Genomic DNA, 23922 nt, shown 5'->3' on the forward strand with positions numbered 1-23922 from the left:
GGAGTTTCTGTCTCTCTCTATCTCGGCATGGTTTTGGAGCTTGGACTATGTCACTAGAATCGCCCAAGGGTGCTGGTGAAGACCCTTGTGCTCCTTCTTGCTACTTGGAGACTCCATAAGAGTACAATCTTTTTTCGTGGAGCTCTGTTTTCTGCCCAGGTAAAGCCGAGAATGTTCAACTTCAGGTTTTCTCATATTTGGACTGTAATACCCTATCTCCTTTGGTGAGTGATGCTTGTGCACAGCTTTTGCGAAGCAGTTTGAACTTGTTTGAGATTGATGCTATCTATTGGAATGTATTAGGGTGCAGTTTTTTCAAGGATGCCTCTGTTTTTTCCTTGTATTTGGTTCTCTTTGGGTTGAGTGTGTACTCCCCACTTGGATTGGTACCCTAGTATATGGTCAAGTACCATTTCCCTTACATGATGGTTGGTATAGAGTCTTCTGAGCTTGGTTCGGCTGATTCACAGCCCCCTTCAACAGCTCCTCAGTTGGTTTATGAGAGTACTCACCAACAGATTTCCTTTGTGAAGCTTGATGGTACTAATTACTTGGATTGGTCACATTCTGTGAGACTTTCCCTTAGAAGTAGAGGAAAACTTGGATTTATCACAGGTACTATCAAGGCTCCAGAAGCTGGTTCACCTACTTTTGATAAATGGGAGACTGAAAATTCTACAGTTATGACATGGTTGATCTTCTCCATGAAGCCCGAAATTGGGAGAAGGTTTATAAGGAAAGAAACTGCCAAAGCTATATGGGATAGTGTCTCTGAGGCCTTTGACAGAGTAGGTGACTCTGCCAAGGTCTATCAGCTCCATCAAAAAATTCACTCAATGAAGCAGGGTGACAGAACTATTTCTGAGTACTACAATGATTTTCTTAGTCTTGTGGAGGAGTATGACCACTACAGGGACCTTCATTTGACCAACCCAGAGGATGAAGCAAAGGTGTATCGGACTCTTGAAAAGGAGCGTGTCTTCTCTTTACTTGGTGGTCTGAACCCTGACTATGAGCCCGTTAGACTCCAGCTGTTAAGCCGGTCTCCCCTTCCCTCTCTTAGTGGGGTCTGTAGTCACTTACAGAGTGAGGAGACTTGGCGGCTTACTATGGAACCACCACCAGCATCATCTCATGAGAGGTCAGCCCTCAACTCCAGCTCTTTTCGGGACACCCGTGGAGGTAGTAGAGGCCAAGGGCCTAACCGTGAGGAAGCCAGTGCCATGGAGACAGTTGGTGCCAGTGGAATTGGGCGAGACAGATTTAAATGTGATCATTGTGGATGAACTGGACACACTAAGGATAGGTGTTGGTCTCTTCATGGTCGTCCTCCTGGTACACGTGGTCGAGGTGGCCGTAGAGGGGGAGCTCGAGCTCATTCCGCGACAACTGAGGCTGATGCTCCACAGGATGACTCCACCTTTATGGATGCAGTGGTTCGCAGGGTCGTGTCACAGTTGAACACATCTTCTACACCTAGTGTGGCTGGCTCCTCATCATCCTCAGCTTTACAGGTCTCCACCTCAGCTTCTACTGCCGCCCAGTCTTGGGTCATTGACTCTGGTGCCACAGACCACATGACTGGTACGTCTCATTATTATGATTCCTATACCATTTGCTCTGGTAAGGATAAGGTTAGGGTAGCTGATGGCTCCCTTTCCTCCATATCTGGTACGGGTAATATCCCTGTGACATCATCTATTTCCCTCACTTCTGTTCTTCATGTCCCTAACCTTACACTGAACCTTTTATCTGTGAGTCATCTGACTAAATCTCTCAACTGTTGTGTCACATTTTTTCCTTTTCACTATCTTTTTCAGGATTTGGTGACGAAGAGGATTATTGGTAGTGGACTCGAGGAGCAAGGCCTCTATCTTTTTTACCCTTGTTTGCCCACAACTCAATCCTATGTGTGTGGCCGTAATGATAGTAGTTCTGTGGATTCTGTTATGTTATGGCATCGTCGTCTTGGCCATCCATCTTTTGTTGTAATGAGGGAACAATTGCCTCACTTAATTTCTTTTATTGCCTATTCTCATGTTTTTCAATGTGAACCATGTATGTGACCAAACATTGTCGGTCTTCATATCCTTATCATAGTAATAGAACTGTTGCTCCTTTCCATATTGTGCATACTAATGTTTGGGGTCCTTCCCCTACTACTTCTTTATTTGGCTATTGTTACTTTGTGTCATTTGTTGATGATTTTTCACGTGCTACATGGACTGTTCTTCTGAAGCATAAAAGTGATGTTTGTGATGCCTTTCAGAATTTTTATCAAATGATTCTTACTCAATTTGAGACTCGGATCAAAATTGTTCGATCTGATAAAGGGGAAGAGTACATGTTTGGTGGCCTTCAAACCTTCTTTACTACTCATGGCATTATCCATCAGCTAGCGTGTGTTGACACGCCCCCAACAAAATGGGGTTGCTGAGAGGAAAAAATGCCATCTATTGGAGGTCACCCGTAGTCTCCTATTTGGCATGCATGTCCCCAAGACCTTCTGGTCCGCAGCTCTTCTCACTGTCTCCTTTCTCATCAATCGTATGCCTACCAAGCTTCTTGATTTCAAATCTCCCTTGGACATCTTATCTCCCAAGGCCTCTGCTTTTTCTCTTCCCCCTAGAGTCTTTGGCTATGTTTGTTATGTGCATGTAAACAAATTTGCTCGCACTAAATTTGACCCCAAAGCTCTCAAATGTCTCTTCCTTGGGTACTCTTCTACTACCAAGGGTTACAAGTGTTATCACCCCTCTTCCCGCAGATGTATCATTTCCAAGAATGTTACCTTTCTTGAGTCTGTTTCTTTCTTTGTCCCTTCTCATCATCCTCTTCAGGGGGAGAATTGTGGGAGTGAACAGGCTACTAATGATTTCTTCCTTTCTCCTCTACCTACATCTCCTTTTATGCTTGACATAGGAAAACACAGGACTGTAGATGCGGTTAAGGCTGATGATCAACCAGGGGGGAATACAAAATTGGTTGTTGAAAGTGGTTCTTGTAAGAAGAAGGATTACCACATTATATACAAAAGAGGGTTGTTGAAAGTGGTTCTGGTAAGAAGAAGGATTACCACATTATATACAAAAGAGGTGAAGGCTTGCATAATACAGGAAAGAAGACCTACCAAGAGTCCTCCTCAGATCCAGATCCACATCCTGAGATTCATTCTTCTCAATCAGGCGACATTCCTTCTCCTCCATCTGATTTGGACCTTCCTATTGCTGTTAGGAAAGGGAAAAGAGCTTGTACTTATCCTATATCCCAGTTTGTTTCCTATGATGCATTTTCTCCTACAGGTCTTGCCTTTATTACTGCTCTCTCTACTGCTTCCATTCCCAAGAATGTCATTGATGCTATGTCTGACCCAAAGTGGAGACAAGCCATATCTGAGGAGATTATGGCATTTGAGAAGAATGGTACTTGGCAACTTGTAGACCTCCCCAAGGGACGTGTCCTAGTTGGATGCAGATGGGTCTACACAATCAAGTATAAATCTGATGGCAATGTTGAGAGATACAAAGCAAGGTTGGTGGCCAAAGGGTACAGTCAAGTCTATGGAATTGACTACCAGGAGACATTTGCCCTTGTGGCTAAGCATAACTCAATAAGAGTTCTTTTATCTTTAGCTGCCAATAAAGATTGGCCTTTATATCAGTTAGATGTGAAGAATGCCTTCCTTCATGGCGACTTGGAAGAGGAAGTGTACATGCAAACCCCACCAGGCTTCAAGATGCCTTCAGCTGAAGGGAAAGTGTGCTTCCATAAGAAGGCTCTATATGGTCTTAAACAGTCACCAAAGGCATGGTTTGAGCGCTTCCGACAGGCTATTCTGAAGAATGGATATTCCCAGAGCCAAGCCGATCACACTCTCTTTACCAAAAGGAGTAATGGTACTATCACAGCTCTCATTGTCTATGTTAATGAAATCGTGGTCACAGGAGATGATATAACTGAGATAAGTAAATTGAAGAGCTACTTGGCACAGCAATTTGAGATCAAAGATCTGGGTCCCTTGAAGTACTTTTTAGGAATTGAAGTATCAAGGACCAAGAAAGGAATCAACATATGTCAAAGGAAGTTTATTCTTGATTTGTTGACAGAAACAGGGATGTTAGGCTGCAAACCAGTAAGCTCTCCTATTGAGCAGAATCACAAACTAGGAGAGGATTGTGGTCCTTCTCTTGTTGATGCGGGGAAGTATCAAAGGCTAGTGGGGAAGCTTATCTATCTCTCTATGACTCGGCCAAATATCTCCTATGCAATGGGAGTGGTCAGCCAATTCATGCATGCTCCCAAGAGTGGCCACTTGGATGCTGTGTATCGCATTCTAAGGTATTTGAAGTCTTCTCCAGGGAAAGGACTGTTGTATGCAAGGCACAATCACTTGAGAGTGGAAGGTTTCACAGATGCTGATTGGGCTGGTTCCATTACAGATAGGAGATCTACCTCCGGCTATTGCACCTTTGTGGGAGGTAACTTAGTCACATGGAGGAGTAAGAAACAACATATTGTAGCCAGATCTAGTGCAGAAGCAGAATTTAGAGCTATGGCACATGGAGTGTGTGAACTCATCTGGTTAAAAAGACTTGTTCAGGAACTGGGATTTGACACTGAAGAACCCATGAGGCTGTACTGTGACAACAAGGCTGCCATCAGTATTGCTCACATCCCTGTTCAACATGACCGAACTAAGCACATTGAGGTTGATAGGCACTTCATCAAGGAGAAGATAGACTCTGGCTGTATTTGTACTCCTTTTGTGAAGATTGGTGATCAGTTGGCAGATATCCTCACCAAGGCTCTTGCCTCTTCTCAGTTTAGTACTCTCCCAAGCAAGCTGGGAGTGCATGATATATATTCTCCAACTTGAGGGGGAGTGTTAGAAGTCATGTAATAGGGGTAGTTTAGGAACTAGTCTCATTACTAGTTGCCTCATTATGTAATTCTGTTCTTTCTTCTTTATTTCCCTTGTACCTCCCTAGGGAGGTGGATGTAATTCTCTCCTTATTATGTTTGAAGTAATATAGGTGTATGGTGAAGTCTCTCCAACACAACCGATTCACAACCTAACATATTCTCTTCTCTCTTCTCTCTTCTCTCTTCTCTTGTCTCTTTCTTCTTCCTCCAACTTCTTCCTCCTCTCCTACTTATCTCCCTAACCTAAATCTAACTGTTAGTAGATATGTAACAGGGGTAGTTTGGGAACTAGACTGTGGACTATTTGCCTTATTATGTATTTTATCTTGTTTGTCTCTTTTTACCTTTTTACCTCCCTAGGGAGGTGGATGTAATAAGTCTATTAGTTCTATTCAAGTAATATAGAGTGTGGAGAAGTCTCTCCAACACACACGCATTACAACCGAATTTTCTCTCTTCCATTCCCTTGTTCTCTTCTTCCTCTCTTCCTCTCTTCCTCTCTTCCTCTCTTCCTCTCCTCCATCTTCTCCCTCTTCTCTTACTTGCATTCTTAACCTAAAATCCAACTTGGTATCAGAGCTTTAGGTTTGAGAGTCGTATCATCCCTCTTTTCCCCATTCTTTCCCTCTCTTTGAAATCCTAAAACTCAAAGGATTTCAAGGAAGAGGTTCCTATGTAAACCTTTTGCTGAAGGGATATGAAATAGGTTCTCTACAGCCTATTTAGGTGATTGAAGATGGTCCTTGAGCTATTTTGAAGCTCCATTGAAGCTGCTTTGAAGCAAACCAAGCTGCAGCTAGGGTTTCCGCCAGCTCAAGATTGCAGGCCATGTCCCTCTCTTTCTCGGCATGTGTATGGAGCTTGGAATAGCTCAATAGAATCGTACAAGTGTTCTCCTTATGCTCCAAGGGTGCCTCCTTGATAAATGAAGGTACTGTTTGAGCATAGCTCAGCCTCGTTGGGTCTGTTCGTCTACCCAGATTTCCGCCAGTTGCAGGTTGAGTTCATGGTTCAGTTCCATTTTGGCATGGGTTTGGTTGTTGGAGCAGCCCACTAGGATCGTACAAGGGTCCTTCTTCTGCCTTTTGTGTTCCCGATTGATGGATGAGGCCTTCTTTGAGCATTAATCAGTTTCGTGGTGTCTTTTTTCTGCCCAGGTAAACCTGCTAATGCTGTCCTTCTCTTGTTCTTGCATTTAGGGTACATTGGGCTTCTTGTTTGGTAGAGAGGTGATTATGTACACCTGTATTTGAAGTCTTGGAGCTTGTGTAAGCTGTTTTTTAGTCCTTGAAGAGTGTGAGAGTGAAGCTTTGTTCAGCTGGTACTCGTTTTCTTCCTTGCTGGAATTTTTCTGTTTTGTGTTGGGATCCTCTATCTGGGTTGAGTGTCCACTCCCCCTATTTGCTGTTTGTTACCTATTTATGGTCAAGTGTTCTTTCCCATACACTATGGTTGATACAGCCACATCTGAGCTTGGTTCAGCTGCCTCACAGCCTCTTCCCACAGCTCCGCCAGTTGTTTATGAGAGCATACCTACACAGATCTCCTTTGTGAAACTTGATGGCACTAATTATTTGGACTAGTCACACTCTGAGAGGCTTTCACTAAGGAGCAAACGGAAACTTGGGTACATTACAGGTACTATTACGGCTCCAGAGCCTGGTTCACCTACCTATGACCAATGGGAGGCCGACAATTCTACAGTAATGACATGGATAATCTTCTCTATGACTCTTGAGATTGGACGAAGGTTTATAAGAAAGGAAACTGCCAAGGCAATTTGGGACAGTGTTTCACAGACTTTTGATAGAGTGGGTGACTCTGCCAAGGTCTATCAGCTTCACCAAAAGATTAACTCCATGAATCAGGGTGATAGGACCATTTCTGAGTACTACAATGCCTTTCTTGGCCTCTTGGAAGAATATGACCACTATAGGGATCTCCACTTGAAGGACCCAGAGGATGAAGCTAAGGTATATCAGACTCTTGAAAAAGAACGTGTCTACACTTTACTTGGTGGCCTGAACCCTGACTATGAGCCCATCAGGCTTCATATCTTAGACCGATCTCCCTTTCCATCTCTTAGTGAGGTCTATAGTTACTTACAGAGTGAGGAGACTCGGCGTGTTGCTATGGAGCCAGCTCCAGTATCCTCTCTTGAGAGGTTAGCCCTCAACTCCAGTTCTTCCAGAGACACTCGTGGAGGTGCTAGAGGCTCGGGGCCTAACCGAGAGGGTAGCCGATACAATGGAGACAGTTGGTGCCAGTGGAGTTGGTCGGGACCGGTTTAAATGTGATCATTGTGGGAGAACTGGACACACCCAGGATAGGTGTTGGTCTCTTCATGGTCGTCCTCCTGGTACACGTGGTCGTGGTGGCCGTAGAGGGGGAGCTCGAGCTCACTCTGTGATGACTGAGGCAGATGCTACACAGGATGACTCCACCTTTATGGATACAGTGGTTCCCCGGGTCATGTCACAACTTAGCACATCTTCTACACCTACTATAGCCAACTCCTTATGATCCTCAACCTTACAGTCTCCACTTCGCCTCTACCGCAGCTCCGCCTGGTCTTGGGTCATGACTGGTGCCACCGACCATATACGATCGTACGTCCCATAATTATGATTCCTATACCATTTGCTCTGGTAAGGATAAGGTTAGGATAGCTGATGGCACCCTATCCTCCATATCTGGTAAGGGTAGTATTCCTATCACCTCATCTATTTCTCTTACTTCCATGTCCCTAACCTTACAGTTAATCTTTTATCTCTGAGTCACTTGACTAAATCTTTGACTTGCTGTGTCACATTTTTCCTTTCTCACTGTCTTTTTCAGGATTTGGTGACGAAGAGGATTATTGGTAGCGGATGTGAAGAGCAAGGCCTTTATCTTTTTTACCCTTTTTTGCCCACAACTCAGTCTTATGTGTGTGGACATAATGATAGTAGCTCTGTGGAGTCTGTTATGTTATGGCATCGTCGTCTTGGCCATCCATCTTTTGTTGTAATGAAGAAACAATTGCCTCACTTATTTTTTTCTGTTGCTTCTTCTCATGTTTTTCAATGTGAACCATGTATGTTTGCCAAACATTGTCGTTCCTCTTATCCTTATCATGGTAATAGAACTGCTGCTCCTTTTCATATTGTGCATACACATATTGTGGAGTCTGTTGTGTTATGGCATTGTCGTCTTGGCCATCCATCTTTTGTTGTAATGAGGAAACAATTGCCTCACTTTAGGATCAAGTTTAGTGCGTGCAGATTTGTTTACATGCACATAACAAACACAACCAAAGACTTTAGGAGGAAGAGAGAAAGCAGAAACCTTGGGAGATAGGATGTCCAAGGGAGATTTGAAATCAAGAAGTTTGGTAGGCATGCGATTGATGAGAAAAGAGGCAGTGAGGAGAGCAGCAGACCAAAAGGTCTTGGGGACATGCATGCCAAACAAGAGACTACGGGTGACCTCCAATAAATGGCGATTCTTCCTCTCAGTAACCCCATTTTGTTGGGGTGTGTCAACACACGCTAGCTGATGGAGAATGCCATTATCAGTAAAGAAGGTTTGGAGGCCACCAAACATGTATTCCCCCCCTTTATTAGATCGAACAACTTTGATCCGAGTGTCAAACTGAGTAAGAATCATTTGATAAAAGGTTTTAAATGCATCACAAACATCACTTTTATGTTTCATAAGAACAGTCCAAGTAGCATGTGAACTCATATGGTTGAAAAGACTTGTTCAGGAATTGGGATTTGACACTGAAGGCCCTATGAGACTCTATTGTAATAACAAGGCTGCCATCAGTATTGCCCACAACCCTGTTCAGCATGACCGAACTAAGCATATTGAGGTTGATAGACACTTCATCAAGGAGAAGATAGACTCGGCTGCATTTGTACTCCTTTTGTGCAGATCGGTGATGATCACCGAGACATCCTCACCAAGGCCCTTGCCTCTCCTCAGTTTAGTTCTCTCCTAAGCAAGCTGGGAATGCATGATATATATTCTCCAGCTTGAGGGGGAGTGTTAGAGTTGTTAGTAGATATGAAACAGGGGTAGTTTGGGAACTAGACTGTGGACTAGTTGCCTTATTATGTATTTTATCTTGTTTGTCTCTTTTTACCTTTTACCTCCCTAGGGAGGTGGATGTAATAAGTCTATTAGTTCTATTTAGGCAATATAGAGTGTGGAGAAGTCTCTCCAACACACAAGCATTACAACCGAAATATCTCTCTTCCATTCCCTTGTTCTCTTCTTCCTCTCTTCCTCTCTTCCTCTCTTCCTCTCCTCCATCTTCTCCCTCTTCTCTTACTTGCATTCTTAACCTAAAATCCAACTGGACTGCCAATGTCGATCTCTAGCAAAACATTGACAAAATCGACTTTCTTTGGATGGAGGTTTTTGGAGCTGTGCTAATTCAAGGTTGTGATGCTATGGTTTCTAGTTGGTGATTGCAATTGATAGCAAATCAATTTTCATCCCTATGCTGCATATTTGAAGTTGGTGGTATTTGATATCGATCTCCCCTTGGCTGGTCTCTTTGATTTTACCTTATATTCTGCTAGTTGTTTGTTCTTGCTGATTGGAGATTCAACCTCTTCTACCTACTGGAGTCAGTTGTAGCTCAATTTTTACCTCTACAATACTGGAGTTAGTTGTGTTAGCTGCTCCTCGAATCATCTACTACTGCTGCCTTATTGGTGTATGAAAAATTTCCTGAACCAGTTGCTACTCCCCTTACTGTTTTTTTTTGAAGATCCATCTCTTCTAAATGGCTGATACAAAGAATTCTACAGACAATGTCAATGTTCAGATTACATCTATCAAACTAAATGGCTGATACAAAGAATTCTACAAACAATGTCAATGTTCAGATTACATCTATCAAACTCAAGGGGAGTTCTAACTATCTACTGTGGGCCCAAGTTGTCCGTGTCTATATTATGGTTAAGGACAAACTTAGCTACATTGACCCTCCGGCTCCAGATTCTAAGGATTACCGCACCTGGGTGAAGGAAAATGCAATTATTCTGATTTGGTTGTGGACTAGCATGGAACCCGACATTGCAGCTAATGTCATGTTTCACACGACTACTAAGGGAGTGTGGGATGACTTGAAGGAGACATTCTCAAGAGAAGAGTATGACCATATTTATGAGCTTTATGAGAAGCTATTTCAGTTCCAACAGTCAGATAAATCTCTTCAGGAGTACTACAGTGCTTTTAAGGGGATCGTTGAAGAAATGAACGTGTTTCAGCCCCTTATCACTGATATTGAAAAATTGAAGGCCCAACAGAATGAATTATTTGTCTCAAAATTTTTGGCTGGATTGAATCCTAATCTAAAGGCTGTGAAGGGTCACTTACTTGCTGGTGATTCAGTTCCCACTCTTAATGATACTTATTCTAGGCTACAGTATATTGTCTCTCCTAGTTCCAAACCAGACACCACCCCCAAGGAAAACTCAGCATTCACTACTAGTAAAGGTCGTGGTTCAAGGGGAGGACGTGGTACTGGAGACTGTGGATCTGGTGGGCAGCATATTGACAAAGCTGCCCGACAGTGTGCTTATTGTGGGAAATCCAATCACATTGTTGATACATGCTGGTCCAAGCATGGGAAACCAGAATGGGCTCAACATTTGGCCAATCATGCAGCCCCTGAAGAAGGTACAAACATGGTTGCATCCAGTGATATTAAATCAGGTTCAACCATGGCAAAATCCTCCACCGCTCTTCGTGACAAGGTTCATCAGCTGATGCGCCGCGTAAAGAGTCTTGAGTCATCCACTTCCACTACTGAGGCATCTACTTCTGCTTCCACATTGGCCCATGCAGGTACACCTGTTTCTTTCCACCACTTCCACTACCTGGATCATTGATTCGGGGGCTTCCGCTCACATGACTGGTAAGTCATCTATTTTTAGTTCCATTTCAAATAATTCTCATACTCCACCTGTTATCCTTGCCAATGGCTCTTCTACACCTGTTACTGGGCATGGTACGGTTTGCCTTAACTCTAACCTTTCTCTTTCTTCCGTATTACATATACCTCAATTTCCCTCAAGCCTTCTTTCAGTTAGTCAACTCACTAAAAATCTGAATTGCTCAGTAACATTTTTTCATTCTCACTGTCTTTTTCAGGATCTTCACACGAGGAAGACGACTGGTGGAGGGCGTGAGAAAGATGGCCTATATTATCTTTACGATGCTGCCCCATGTGCTTCTGCAGCTGCAACTACTGTTGGTGGAGAGTCGCCATTCCAATGGCATTGTCGGTTAGGACATTTGTCCTTGTCTAGGTTAAAAATTTTGTATCCGCAATTTAAGTCTTTAGATAGGTTAGAGTATAAGGGCTGCGAGTTGGGTAAACATCATCGTGCTTCTTATCCATCTCAAACTGTGCCCCGTAGTTCTTTTTTATTTTCTTTGGTGCATTCAAATGTATGGAGTCCTTGTCGTGCAACTAATAGACATGGCTTTTGATATTTTGTCACATTTGTGGACTACCATTCCAGACTTGCATGGTTACATCTTTTAAAGGATCGTTCTGAATTTTTACATGTATTTCGCACTTTTTGCAATGAAATAAAGACCCAATTTAAACCCGCTATTCAAGTGTTTCGTTTTGATAATGCTTTAGAATTTGTTCAAAATGAAATTTCTTCCTTTTGTGTTGATAATGGCATGATTCACCAAACCAGTTGTTCTTATACCCCTCAACAAAACGGGGTAGCGGAAAAGAAAAATAGACATTTACTTAAGGTCACCTGTGCTATGATGCTTCATATGCAAGTGCCTAAACATTTTTGGTGTGATGCAGTTCTTACTGGTTGTTTCTTAATTAACCGAATGCCTTCTTCTGTGCTTGCCAATAAGTCTCCCTTCTCTGTTTTATTTCCGGACTAATTGCTTTTTAGCTTACCACCTCGGGTTTTTGGATGTCTGTTTTGTTCATAATCTCCATCAACCAGGTGATAAGTTAGATCCTAGGTCAACTAAGTGTTTTTTTCTGGGTTACTCCCGTACTCAGAAGGGGTACCAATGTTATGACCCAATTACTCGGAGACAGTTTGTTAGTATTGATGTCACCTTCTTTGATCAGCCCACCTTGTCAGATGATCCTTTGACTATTTCTGACCCTCCTCCCATCCCAGTGGTCGTTCCTCTATCTAACCCTCCACTGCAGGTGTATTGGCGTAAGAGGCATATTGGGCAGCACAATACAGATACTAGTGGTCCATCTCCATCTCTTCCTATACCATCCTCAACCTCTGGTGCGGATCCTCCCTTACTTGCTCTTCCTGATTTACCAAATGAACCAGATGACTTGTCAATTGCTACTCATAAAGGTAAGAGGTCATATACCCAAAAATCCTTAGTTGCATATCCCATTGGTAAGTTTGTGTCTCTCTCACATCTTCCATCCTGTTATCATAGTTTTGCTCACTCTCTATCCACTTATACTATTCCTCGTACTCACACTGAAGCCCTTTCTATCCTTACTTGGAAGAAAGCCATGGATGTGGAAATGGATGCCTTATTGACTTGCCATACATGTGAGTTAGTGGAGTTACCTCCTAGTAAAGACCTGGTGAAGTGTAGGTGGGTGTATACTATCAAGTATTACTCTCATGGTTCTGTTGAGCAGCTAAAGGCTCGCCTGGTAGCTAAAGGATACACCCAGACTTATGGTGTAGACTATTTTGAGACTTTCTCTCCTGTGGCACGATTGAATTCAGTCCGCCTTCTTATTTCTATGGCTCTAAATTTTGATTGGCCTTTATTTCAGCTAGACATTAAAAATGCCTTCCTCTATGGTGACTTACTCGAAGAAGTCTATATGGAGCAACCTCCAGGGTATATTGCTCAGGGGGAGAAAGGTGGACGTGTGTGTAGGCTGCACAAGGCTATTTATAGGCTGAAACAGTCTCCTCGGGCATGGTTCGAGAAAGTCAGTGCTATTGTGACTGGTTATGGTTTTTCTCAGTGCTTTTCTGACCATTCAGTGTTTGTTCATTGCCAAGGAGAGAAATTGATTGTTCTTGTTGTCTATGTCGATGACATCATTGTCTAAGGAAATGATGAGGGTGGCATTAAGGAGGTAAAAGATTACTTACAACAACCTTTTCAGACCAGAGACTTGGGCCAGCTTCATTACTTTCTTGGGATTGAAGTTATTAAAAGCAAAAAGGGGATCAGCCTGTCTCTTTAGATCTCTTGACCGATACTGGTATGCTTGCTGCCAAACCAATGGATATTCCTATGGATCCTAATAAAAAGTTTGGGATTGATGATGGGGACCTCTCAAGGAGTTTCACTCCTATAGAAGCTTGATTGGGAAGTTAATATGCTTGACTGTCACTAGGCTGGGACATATCATTTGTTGTTGGGGTTCTCAGTCAGTTCATGCAATCTCCTTGTAAGTCTCATTGGGATGCAACTATTCAGGTTCTTCAATATTTGAAGGATGCTCCTGGGAAGGGGCTTATTTATCGTCCCAATAGACATATGGAGTTAACTTTGCGTACTCTGATGCAGATTGGGCAGGTTCAGCCAGTGATCGTCGGTCTACCACAGGGTATTGTACTTTTGTTGGTGGGAACCTGGTTACGTGGCGAAGCAAGAAACAGGCAACGGTTGCCAGGTCTAGTGCTGAAGCTGAGTATAGAGCTATGGCACATACTATAGCTAAGCTGATGTGGATTCGGTCATTACTTCTTGAGATGGGTTTTCCGGTACCGACTCCTATGAAGATGTATTGTGACAACCAGGCAGTAATCTATATTGCTAGTAATCTGGTCTACCATGAGAGGACCAAACATATTGAAGTGGATTGTCACTTCGTTCGTAGTATTGTGTTGAAGAAGCTTGGTTGAGACGCCGTTTGTTTCTTCGTCCGATCAGCTAGCTGATGTATTTACCAAGTCTCTTGTTGCACCTATATTGTAATAAGCTGAGCATGGGGTGATGTATATGCTCCAGCTTGAGGGGGAGTGTTGAAGTGTTGATATTAGGGGCAGTTTAGTCTTTTTCCCTTGTTTTCTCTCAGTACTTAAGTCTTATGTACTGTCGGTTAGTAGAAGGGGCATTATTGTCCTTACCTTTATTTTGTTTTGATTATAAATATAATAGGGACAGACCTGCGGCAGAACATTCTATTCTAGCCGCAGGTTCTCTCCCATCACTTGAGATTTGTGAGCATTTTCTCTCTTCTCCTTTTCTGTTTCTTCTTCTTCTTTCTTTGATTCCTCTAATCTGGTTATAATATTCTGATGTTCTAACACTGAGTTTATTCCAATTTTTGAATTTTGTGGGTTTTTGTGACTAGTAACCTAGTCTTACATTAGGTGCGACCGGAGTATTGTGTGACCAACATATTCCTTTAAAGCTTAAAGGAAAGTTCTATAGGACTGTTGTCCAACCGGCTATGATGTATAGAGCGGAATGTTGGGCAGTTAAGAAGTGTCATATAATGAAATTATGCGTAGCAGAGATGAGGATGTTAAGATGGATGAATGTATTAGAGCTGACTTGGGAGTTGCCTCGATCAATGACAAGCTCCGAGAGTGTCGTTTGAGGAGGTATGGACATGTCCAACGGAGGCTTCGGGACACCCCAGTAAGGAGTGATCTGATCCCGATTGAAGGAGCTAAAAGAGCTAGGGGCAGGCCTAAAATGACCATAGGAGAGGTTGTGAAGAATGACATGCATAGCCTGGGTCTTGTGCCAAGTATGACTTTGGATAGAGCCTATTGGTGGGCAAGGATCCATGTTATCGACCCTATTTAGCTGAGATTTTCCTGACTTCCTGGGTTGTACCTCTTTTCTGTTACTTTCATTTCCCATTTCTCACTTCTCTTCTTTCATTTCTTCATTTTATTCTTCATTCTTCTTCTTTTCACTTCCCTTTTGTATGGACTTCAATTTTCCCTACTTTGTCTTGCAAGGATCAATGTAGCCGACCCCTATTTAGTTGGGATAAGGATGAGTTGTTGTTGTTGTTGTATAGATCATAGTTGTCAAGGTGTCACCCAGGCGCCTTGGTTTTTTCCCCCTCCACCGCCTTGGGTCGCCACCTAGCCGCCTTGACAACTATGTTATAGATAGCCTTTTCCCCTTCCTTTGTGCTCAGATTGATATAAAGATCTTCATATTTCTTCGCTCTTTCTTTTTCCATAATCTTCTAGCTTCGTTTTTGGCAAATTTATACCTTTTTAGGTCTTCTACATTAGGCGTGTCAAATGGTCGGTTTGGTTTTTTCGGTTTCGGCGTGGAAATGACTGAATCCGAAACAACACTTATAAGGTTTTTCCGGTTTTGGTTCAGGTTGGTCTTGGTTCGGGTTCGGTTTGTGATAATGGGTCTGAAACGGTTTGGGTTGGTTTTAAAAGCGGTATCAAACCAATACCATCCCGATTTTAAACCGAAACTTGTCACACGGGCTAGGCTCCATTTTTAGTTTTAACCTTTACAAATGGACCTCCATACTCCATACCATAGGAACAGATTTTCTGCCATCTGAAGGCAAATGATCAAAGAAAAGCTTAGGCATAGCCTATTTTCCACCACTTTATCTTCTGAGAGAATTTAACTTTTCACATCCACTTTTATCATATATTTGAACCACAAAGTGTAATCTCTCACCAGGGACAAAAAAAAAAAACCCAGAGTGTAATCCAATAATGTAAGTGAATGCTAAAAAGTAAAAACTGTCCATCTTCCAGAAAGAAAATGATCCGATGCAAATTCATCCCACTCTTGTCGAAAAGCTAAGGAGCCCTCAATAGAGGATACCTTGACCCTCCAACCGTCCAACGTTGTCCATTCGAGTCTTCCAAATAAGTTTTCCGACCAAGCATGGAGCTAACTGTGTGTGCAAATTTAGGAGGTATGAAGTATGAACTTTTAAGGTTGTATAAGAAGAGCAGAATGATCAGCAAGGCATATCGGATAAAAAGGCATTTCAAAACCATTTAGTCAACGTAAGGAGTGAAGTAGGCTGCCTATATATTTGAGCGATTGAAGGTAGCCGCTGCTACTGGTCGCTTGAGGCGTGAAATACTCAGTGAAGGAAGAGAATAGAGATGAAGAGATGAGCAAAGATTAAAAGAAAGAGGAGATGGACTGATGGAGTTACCGAGTTAGGGTAATCGAGACTCTCAGTCTCACCGTCTCAACTCTCAACTCTCACAGCGTCGCAGTCACACAGATTGGGGTTGGGGGGAAAAGAGAAATCAGATCAGATATTATATAGTTAGGATTGTATTGGTTTATACCGGGCCGGGTTCTACTTACAGGGCTGTTGTTCGGTTTTCAGTTTGGTCCTGTCGGTCGGGCACTCGGGCCTATCAGGGACCCGTTGGTGACTCGGTGTAGCCCGAACCGTGCCTAAACCGATGCTTGTAAAACAGCTGAATCCGAAACCTGCCCTATAAGGGCTCGGCTCGGGCCTTAGCGGTTCGGGTCGGATCGGGTTGGCCATTTCGGTGCAAGTTTTGACACCCCTACTCTACATCCTTAGTCTTTTGCCATGTCTTAAAACTCACTTTCTTAGTCTTAATGGCTGCTTTAACCCCATCATCCCACCACCAAGTCTCCCTAGAGGAATGACATTTTCCTTTTGATTCACCTAGGACATCTTTAGCAACCTTCTTAACACCAGTAGTCATCTCGCTTCACATCGTACTAGTGCCTCCCTCAAAGTCCCACTTTCCTTGTTGACCAATTTCTCAATAAATGATTTCAAGGTATCTCCTTTTAAGCTCCACCACTTTCTTAGTAAATTATTAATAGATTTACTATCATTAGGAAGGAGACTACAATTCATCCTCCCCCTCCCCAACCCCTTTTTTAAGCACAGCTGAAAGTGCTGAATTGTTTTATGGCTGATTTCCCATACAGGTAGTTTAATGACAAATATCACCTAAATGGTATAACAGGTACAAAATGCAAATTTATATATATAAAACTATTTGAGTAAGAAATTTCACAGGCAATAGCAATAAGTCAGTTACATGAAGAAATTCAATTGTATAATCACTTTAAATAAATAAAGAAAAACTTAAGTTTTTGCAGTACCGGAAAAGCAAAATCAAGTAGAGCTGTGTGACTGCTTCCCAACTTTCTAAACAGAAGACCACCAGGATGTGACTGGACAATCACTTCAGATGTCAGCACTGAGGGAAGATGACTTGAACACAATCGTGTTCTCCAAGCATCTCCCAGTTATTTGAAAACAATCTGAAAGAAGTAACAGGAGGATAGGCATCATTTCGTACCTTCTCCTTACGGTTGTCCATCTGAGTATGTGAGCCAAAAACAACTACATTCTCTGGAAGATTTTCCAGCTTACTCTTCAAATTGGCATTGGCCTCTGGGTTTACTGCCATAGACTTCTCTATGTCTTTTATGAACAATATCAATGGACTACTTCCACTCTCAAGAGAAACCACCTGGATGATGAGATGGTTCAGATAAACATGTAGGCAACTAACTCCAACATATACTAAAACTATCTATACACAGATTACAAAGTAAGGATTTCACCTCAAACAGTTCATTGATAGCAAGTTTGTCAATCTCATCACTTCCAGAGCTGTCTAAACAAAATGAATCAGCTGCAGAAGGGGGGTGGAAGAAAGGGAAATGGCATAAACTTCACGTTGATAATAACAAAAACTTAAGAACACTTAGAAGCAATAAGAAATGACCACACGTTTAGAGAAAAGAGAAAGAATGCGTAAGAAGGGAATTGCCATTTGCAAAGACCCCAAAGATCGTTACCTTCTGGGATTGGTTTGTCAAATTTTACTCCAACTTTCGACGATGCATTTTCTTCAAAAGCATAGGATACCTTGCCTTTACAACCATTACTTGGTCCCCTGTAACAGAGTATGCATAAACTCTTCACAGCAAAAAGTCATGTAATAGAAGAAACACGTCAACATTTGAGAAGATGAAAGAATGTGACCTTGTGTTTTCAGCTTAAACAAATTCATCAGATCTTCCCCCAGCCCCCTCTGCTTTTCTTGTTCTTTTTTATCACTGGTTTCTATTGCTGGGGGATACAGTAGGATGGTTTTGATGGATGCGGCAGTTTTTTTTTTTCCTTCTCTTTTCTCCGGTTTTAGTTGTCCTGTTGGTTTAAGTTTTAGGGGTGGGTTATCATTATGGATTTCACAGAGGGCATGTGCCCAGCCTCGGGGTCGACCTATGATTGTGATAGCACCAATTTGGTCCTCCCCCTCCTCCTCTTTCACACATGATATGGTTGTGATACCACCATGTTGGTCATCCTTCTCTCTTTATTTATACACACACCCCCCCCCTTTTCTTGTTGCCAATCATTAAAAAAAAAAAGTGTCAATATGACTCAGGTTAACCAGCACCAGTTGATTAACAGAGTCTCAAATTTACAACTGGTCATAGATCGAGTTTTGGTCGGCTAGGAACTGAACATACTCAAATTGCATGGCTAGCCAAACATGTGACTTGATCAGGCATATTTCAACTTCAACAACAACAAACTTAGCCTTATGGCCCTTATCCCAACTTAATGGGGTCGGCTCAGGTGCATATTTCAACTTCCCTTCAAATAATTTTGTTGAAGAATGGTCTAACCACCAACTTAAAAACAGAAAAAGGGGTGGGGGGGGGGGGGAGAAGAAAGGTGTTAGCTCAAGGGAGCCTGTATCATGAACATTATATATGTGACAGCATACATTTTGCATGTCCCTGATGCCCAAGGAGCATGACGCACAATCAACTAAAAAATGTAGGCATAAGAGTTGTATGCAAGAGAACAATCACATCAAAGCTAGAACCATGGGTAGGGTGAAGACACACTTTTGTATATGCACAATGTTCACTATACCAAATGTCAAGGAAAATGGACATCATGAAGAAATTCCTTCAATATTTCTAAATGCTTTCGCATGGAATCAAAAAGTCAAAACCATGTACGTTACTATGGTTCAGCATCCACACATCAAATGTTCAAAATAAATGACATTCACAGCTTCCATAAATTATATTAATTGAAAATACCTTGAAGGAGCCGGGAGAGATAACCCAGATGATGGTGTGGAACCTACAAACCTTACTCCATCACCTGCCAAGTTCACAAAGTGCTAATGTAACTAAGAAATTGAAGAGCAAGATATCAAGGGACGAGCAAATGGCATTGAGAAAATAAAGGACCAATGAGATGATCATCAATACATTGAAATGAGAAAATATTAAAAAGCTAATCACCAATATACACAAAGGACTCAGACAGAGGTAACATGCCTGTTTTACAAGTGCACATCTTAGATGATGCAGAAGATGCCTCCTTTGGCAGAGATTGGGAGCTAAAAGTAGATGTCTCAATAATATTAGCTTCAATGCTAGAAGCTGGTTTCCTGTGTGATAAGGCAACCCCCTGTTTAGTAGACACACTTTTGCTTGATTTTTCAGACCTTGAGCTTTCTTTTACGGATTCTGACTCCTTTGTTGCCAGTTCCTGAAACCATTTGAATGTTAATAAAAGTTTCCGCAGCTCATTATGTCTAACACTGAATCAGCCATAAGTTCCCCGCCCAAGCTGGTGCACAAATTGTCAAGAAAATTTACCAGCATAAATATCTAAGCAAAGCTGATGTAATAAAGAAGGAATTCAAATCTTTGGAAATAGGAATCCCAGTACTTACACCAGGCAACAGAAGAGAATCAACTATGAGCAACCTAGCACTAAAATGTTTGGCTAGTGCCTTTCCCAACGTTTCTTGATATATTTCAGAACCTACAAGTAGGTTAAGGAAAATATTTAGAGCAGACAACATCGAAAAAAGGAAGAGCAACAAGAACAGCACATAATCTAGAAAGAAACAAACAAGAAAAAAATTGTACCTGCAGGACCTGACAACAACACCCGCGGGCTCACAGTAGGGAGATTTGATGTATACTTCACGAATTTAGTACTCCTCAAGTGAATATATGTCGATGCAATTAAAACATTTTTTGTGGTCTCACTATATGATTGCACAAGTCAAAGAAGAACATTATAGACACAACTTCATGACAAGCTGAATTATGATGCAAATGTATGCAGAAATTCGAAGAAGGAAAAGATTGATAGAAAATTAACATTTATTATTTAAAGTATCGGTATCGGGTATCGCATCAGAGAAGTGATTTTAAGAAATGTATTGTAACGTATCGGAGAGATGCAAAATACACTAAAGATATACATGGAAACGTTTAGGATACATGTGAAATACAGTTTTGAATCATAAAATACTATAAATAAGAAATATGTAAAAATAAGAAACATGTACAATGTATAAAGGATAAAGAGGAGAACAAAATACGACAAGACAAGTGCATTCAATTGATTATGTATAAAGGATGAAGTTTCTTACTTTGATGCAGATCAGAGCTTGAAGAAAAGGCCAAAACACTGTTCGTGAACGTTACTGTTCACGTGAACAGTGTCACAGCCCCTTGGCTTGGGAAGAATATTACTAGAAGAACTGTAGGGGCAGAATAGTCTTCTATTTATTAGAGAATTCAGTCTTTAAGTGAAGGGCATAAATGTCAGTTTATATTGACAAATTTTGAAGTGCACTGCTGGCCGATATTACCTTTTGGTGGGGACCACATGAAAATTTCGGCTGCACCTTTAGGAGTGTTAAGATTTAATTATGTTGCTATTTTTATTTCAGTCCTAATTATTTAGGAAAGTTTCTATTTGCGTGTTACTAGTTTATTAAGTTAGTTTCTATTTCTGAAGATTTAGTCAATAAGTAGTTTCTATTTCTGTTTTTTCTTGGGAAGCAAGTTTTGCTCCTATTTATGTGTAAGGCTGTTCTCAGCCACCTCCCACGATTTATTGAATGAATGAAGATTGATTTGAAACATTTGTTTCCTTTTTTTCAAGGGATTCTCATGGCTTGAAGGGTTGTTGGTTTGTATGGGACAGAATACCGTGGAGGGTATTCTGGTCTTTTCACCTTTTATTATGCTTTGTACTGAGTCGGTTATATGAGGGACAATTCTGTCCATGTAAGTTGTCTCTATTTTATTATAAATACAATGCTTGGGATCAGTCTTTGATCATCCAAGCCATACTCTAATTCTGAATCTGTTAACATAGTATCAGAGCAAGTTTCGAATTAGGGTCTTTCCTCTCTTTTATTCGCGGCTTCTTCTTTCCCTTCTCTCTCGATCTTCCTCCACTCTCCTCTCTTTTCTTCTTTTGTTCTCTATTCTCACAATAGGGCTGCACTGATGAGGTGATTAATAGATCCAGTTGCTGCCCTCCATCACCTCATTCAATGCTAAAGAATTCTGATCGATAGGAACCAGCACCCTGCCTGCGATATTTGAAGCTTCAAGTTTTTTGGATTGATTCCATCTCAATTACAAGGAACCAATCTCCCTTATTGAAGATCAAGAACTACAGCAGGATTTTTTTCTGGATAAGTTCCTATCTCCAACCATATTGAAGACCTCCGCAGATCGATTTTATCCAAAAACAGGGTTTTCTCAAAACCCTGACAAATATCGATCTTGGGGTTGCTAATTTCTATAGGTGCTGATATTTGGAAGAGTGATCAAGCCCTTATAAAACCACACTCGAGCCAAGTTTCAGCCTCATCCAGTGATTTTTTTGAAGGATTCTCCCCTACATCGATCTCACCACAATCAGGGTTTTCTCAAAATCCTGAAAAAATCGATCTAGGGGATTGGACTGTCTGTTGCTGCTGATTTTTGGAGACATCTATTATCACCATTACAAAGGTCTCTCCCTCAACTTTTGGCCCTTCTCCTGAAGTATTTACTGGGTTTCTCACCACAACAGCCCTTCTCTACGATTTGGGTTTCTCTACTACACTTATGGGTGACTCTGAAATCTCTACTGGCACTTTTGCTGCTGATGGGCATGGTAGGACTGAAAACTGTGACTCTCTTCCTAATCCTATCAAACTGGATGGCTCCAATTACCTGATATGGTCTCGATCTGCATTCTTTGCCATTGCTGGCCGTGGGCTTACTGGCCATCTTAATTGTACCACCGTTATGCCAACTGCACCTGGTCCTCTTCAAGATAGGTGGAACTCCAATAATGGTGTACTCATGTCTTATTTAATTGGCTCAATGCAACCAGAACTTGAAAGTAGTTTTCTTCTCCTTGATACAGCTCATCAGATCTGGTCTGCCTACAAGGAAACATACGGACAGCTTGGTAATGATGCACAAATGTATGAACTCCGGAAAAAGGCCACTCATAGTATTTAGGGAGAGTTATTTGTCTCCAAATATTATGCTACCCTGTGCAGTCTCTGGTAGCAATTGGACCATTTTTCTGATTTTCACCCCACTACGGCTGTTGATATTGTTGCATATAAGAAGCATGTGGACAAAATAAGAGTTTATGATTTTCTGGCTGGTTTGATTGTGGAGTATGACTAGATTCGTGTCCAAGTGTTGGGCCATTCCCCTTTTCCCACACTTGAACAGTCTTATGCTTTGGTCTCCTCTAAAGAAAATCGTAGGGCTGCTATGCTACATCCTCCTGTTACTGACAGATCAACCTTCCAGACTGCTGCCCCGGCTACTCCTACACCTGTTGGAAATCTTTCTCTTGGTAATTCTACTATTGGCACTGTTACTTGTGAGCACTGTCACAAGCCCTACCACACCAAAGAGAAATGTTGGAAGGTTCATGGGAAACCAGCTGACTTTGAAGCAAAATGGGACGCCAAGAAAAAATCAAAGAACAAGGCTCATCACACTTAGGCTACGTTTGGTAAATGTCTGAACGCCGTTCTGAACTGTTTTTCCGTTCTTTGAGAACAAAAAAACATCAAATCATGTTTGGCTTGCCAGGTCGTTTTATTGTTTTTTTAGAACGAACCGGAGGAATCTATCCATCAAAGAACGTTCTTTACAGACCGTCTCAGAGACTGTCTGTAAAGAACGAGAACAATTATCGTGAAGCTATCATCGAGAGAAAGGGGAAAAAACCCGTGATTTCTCATGGGTTTGAAGCATAGTCCGAAATCTCGCGAGATCTCGCCGAGATTCTCGGTTTTTTCATTTACCGAGTCGAGATGGCTTACGAAACTCAGAAGTGCACTTTCTCGCCGAGATCTCGCGAAATCTCGTCTCGATTTTGGCTCGATTTTATGATGAAACCAGGAAGAGAAAATGCAAAATCTCGCCGAGATCTCGGGTCGAATTGCTGGTTTCGGGTATGGGCTTGGGTCAATTAACCCCTTTAACTTCATTTAAGCCATCTACAGATTGTTAACAGCCCCAGCTCGACAGAATCATTCTTACTCCTCTCTATTTTGCTCTCTCTTCTCTCAGAGTCTCAATTCTTCTCTTCCCTTCATCATTTTTTGGTTGGATTCAAAGCTTTGGAAGCTGATTTTGGTGCCAAACTAAAGATTGAAGCTTAATTTTGCAAGATTGATCAAGATTTTGAAGGTTTTTTTAAAGGTAACCCATTTTCCCTAAACCTTTTTTTTTTTTTAAAATTGATTAAATCTTGGTAGATGGGTGTGATTTTGAGTTATGTTATACAAGTTTGGCCGATCTATCACTTGATGGAGGCCGAATTTTTTTTGGGTTATTAATTTTTTTATTATAATTTCTGAAAAAAAAATGATTTTTTTCAAAAAAAAAATTAAAACAAATAGGATAAATACTTATTGTTTGGATGTGATCTTGATGTATGTTAAACAAGTTTGCATGCTCTACAGCCTCATGGAGTCATTTTTTTTTTTCACCCATTAAAAAAAAATTTTATTTTGCAGATTTAATAATAATATTATTAAAATAGTTAAAATATATATAAAATTAAGAAAAAATACCTGTTTTAGTTGGAAAATTATGCACAACATTTGTACATAATGTCCAACTTCAAATGATGTCAAATACATCATTATGTTATAATATTTTATATTTGAAGGTATAATTATTTTTAATAAAAATTATAAAAAT

The 23922-nt window shown here is 41.4% G+C and overlaps 1 protein-coding gene across 1 annotated transcript in view; it reads right to left on the bottom strand.

The window, feature by feature from the left end:
- Positions 1-16968: 16968 nt before the first annotated feature.
- LOC122659609 overlaps positions 16969-23922 on the bottom strand; it is a 32605-nt gene continuing 25651 nt past the window's right edge. The window contains exons 7-14 of the mRNA XM_043854707.1: positions 19822-19943; positions 19623-19714; positions 19222-19435; positions 18979-19042; positions 17716-17813; positions 17479-17549; positions 17211-17384; positions 16969-17082 (exon numbers count right to left, since the gene is read on the bottom strand). Of these exons, the coding sequence (XP_043710642.1) occupies positions 16969-17082; positions 17211-17384; positions 17479-17549; positions 17716-17813; positions 18979-19042; positions 19222-19435; positions 19623-19714; positions 19822-19943 (949 nt within the window). The remainder of the gene's footprint in view (positions 17083-17210; positions 17385-17478; positions 17550-17715; positions 17814-18978; positions 19043-19221; positions 19436-19622; positions 19715-19821; positions 19944-23922) is intronic.

The sequence above is a fragment of the Telopea speciosissima genome, chromosome 4 (genome assembly GCF_018873765.1).
Source record: "Telopea speciosissima isolate NSW1024214 ecotype Mountain lineage chromosome 4, Tspe_v1, whole genome shotgun sequence".
In the NCBI taxonomy this organism is placed as follows: domain Eukaryota; kingdom Viridiplantae; phylum Streptophyta; class Magnoliopsida; order Proteales; family Proteaceae; genus Telopea; species Telopea speciosissima.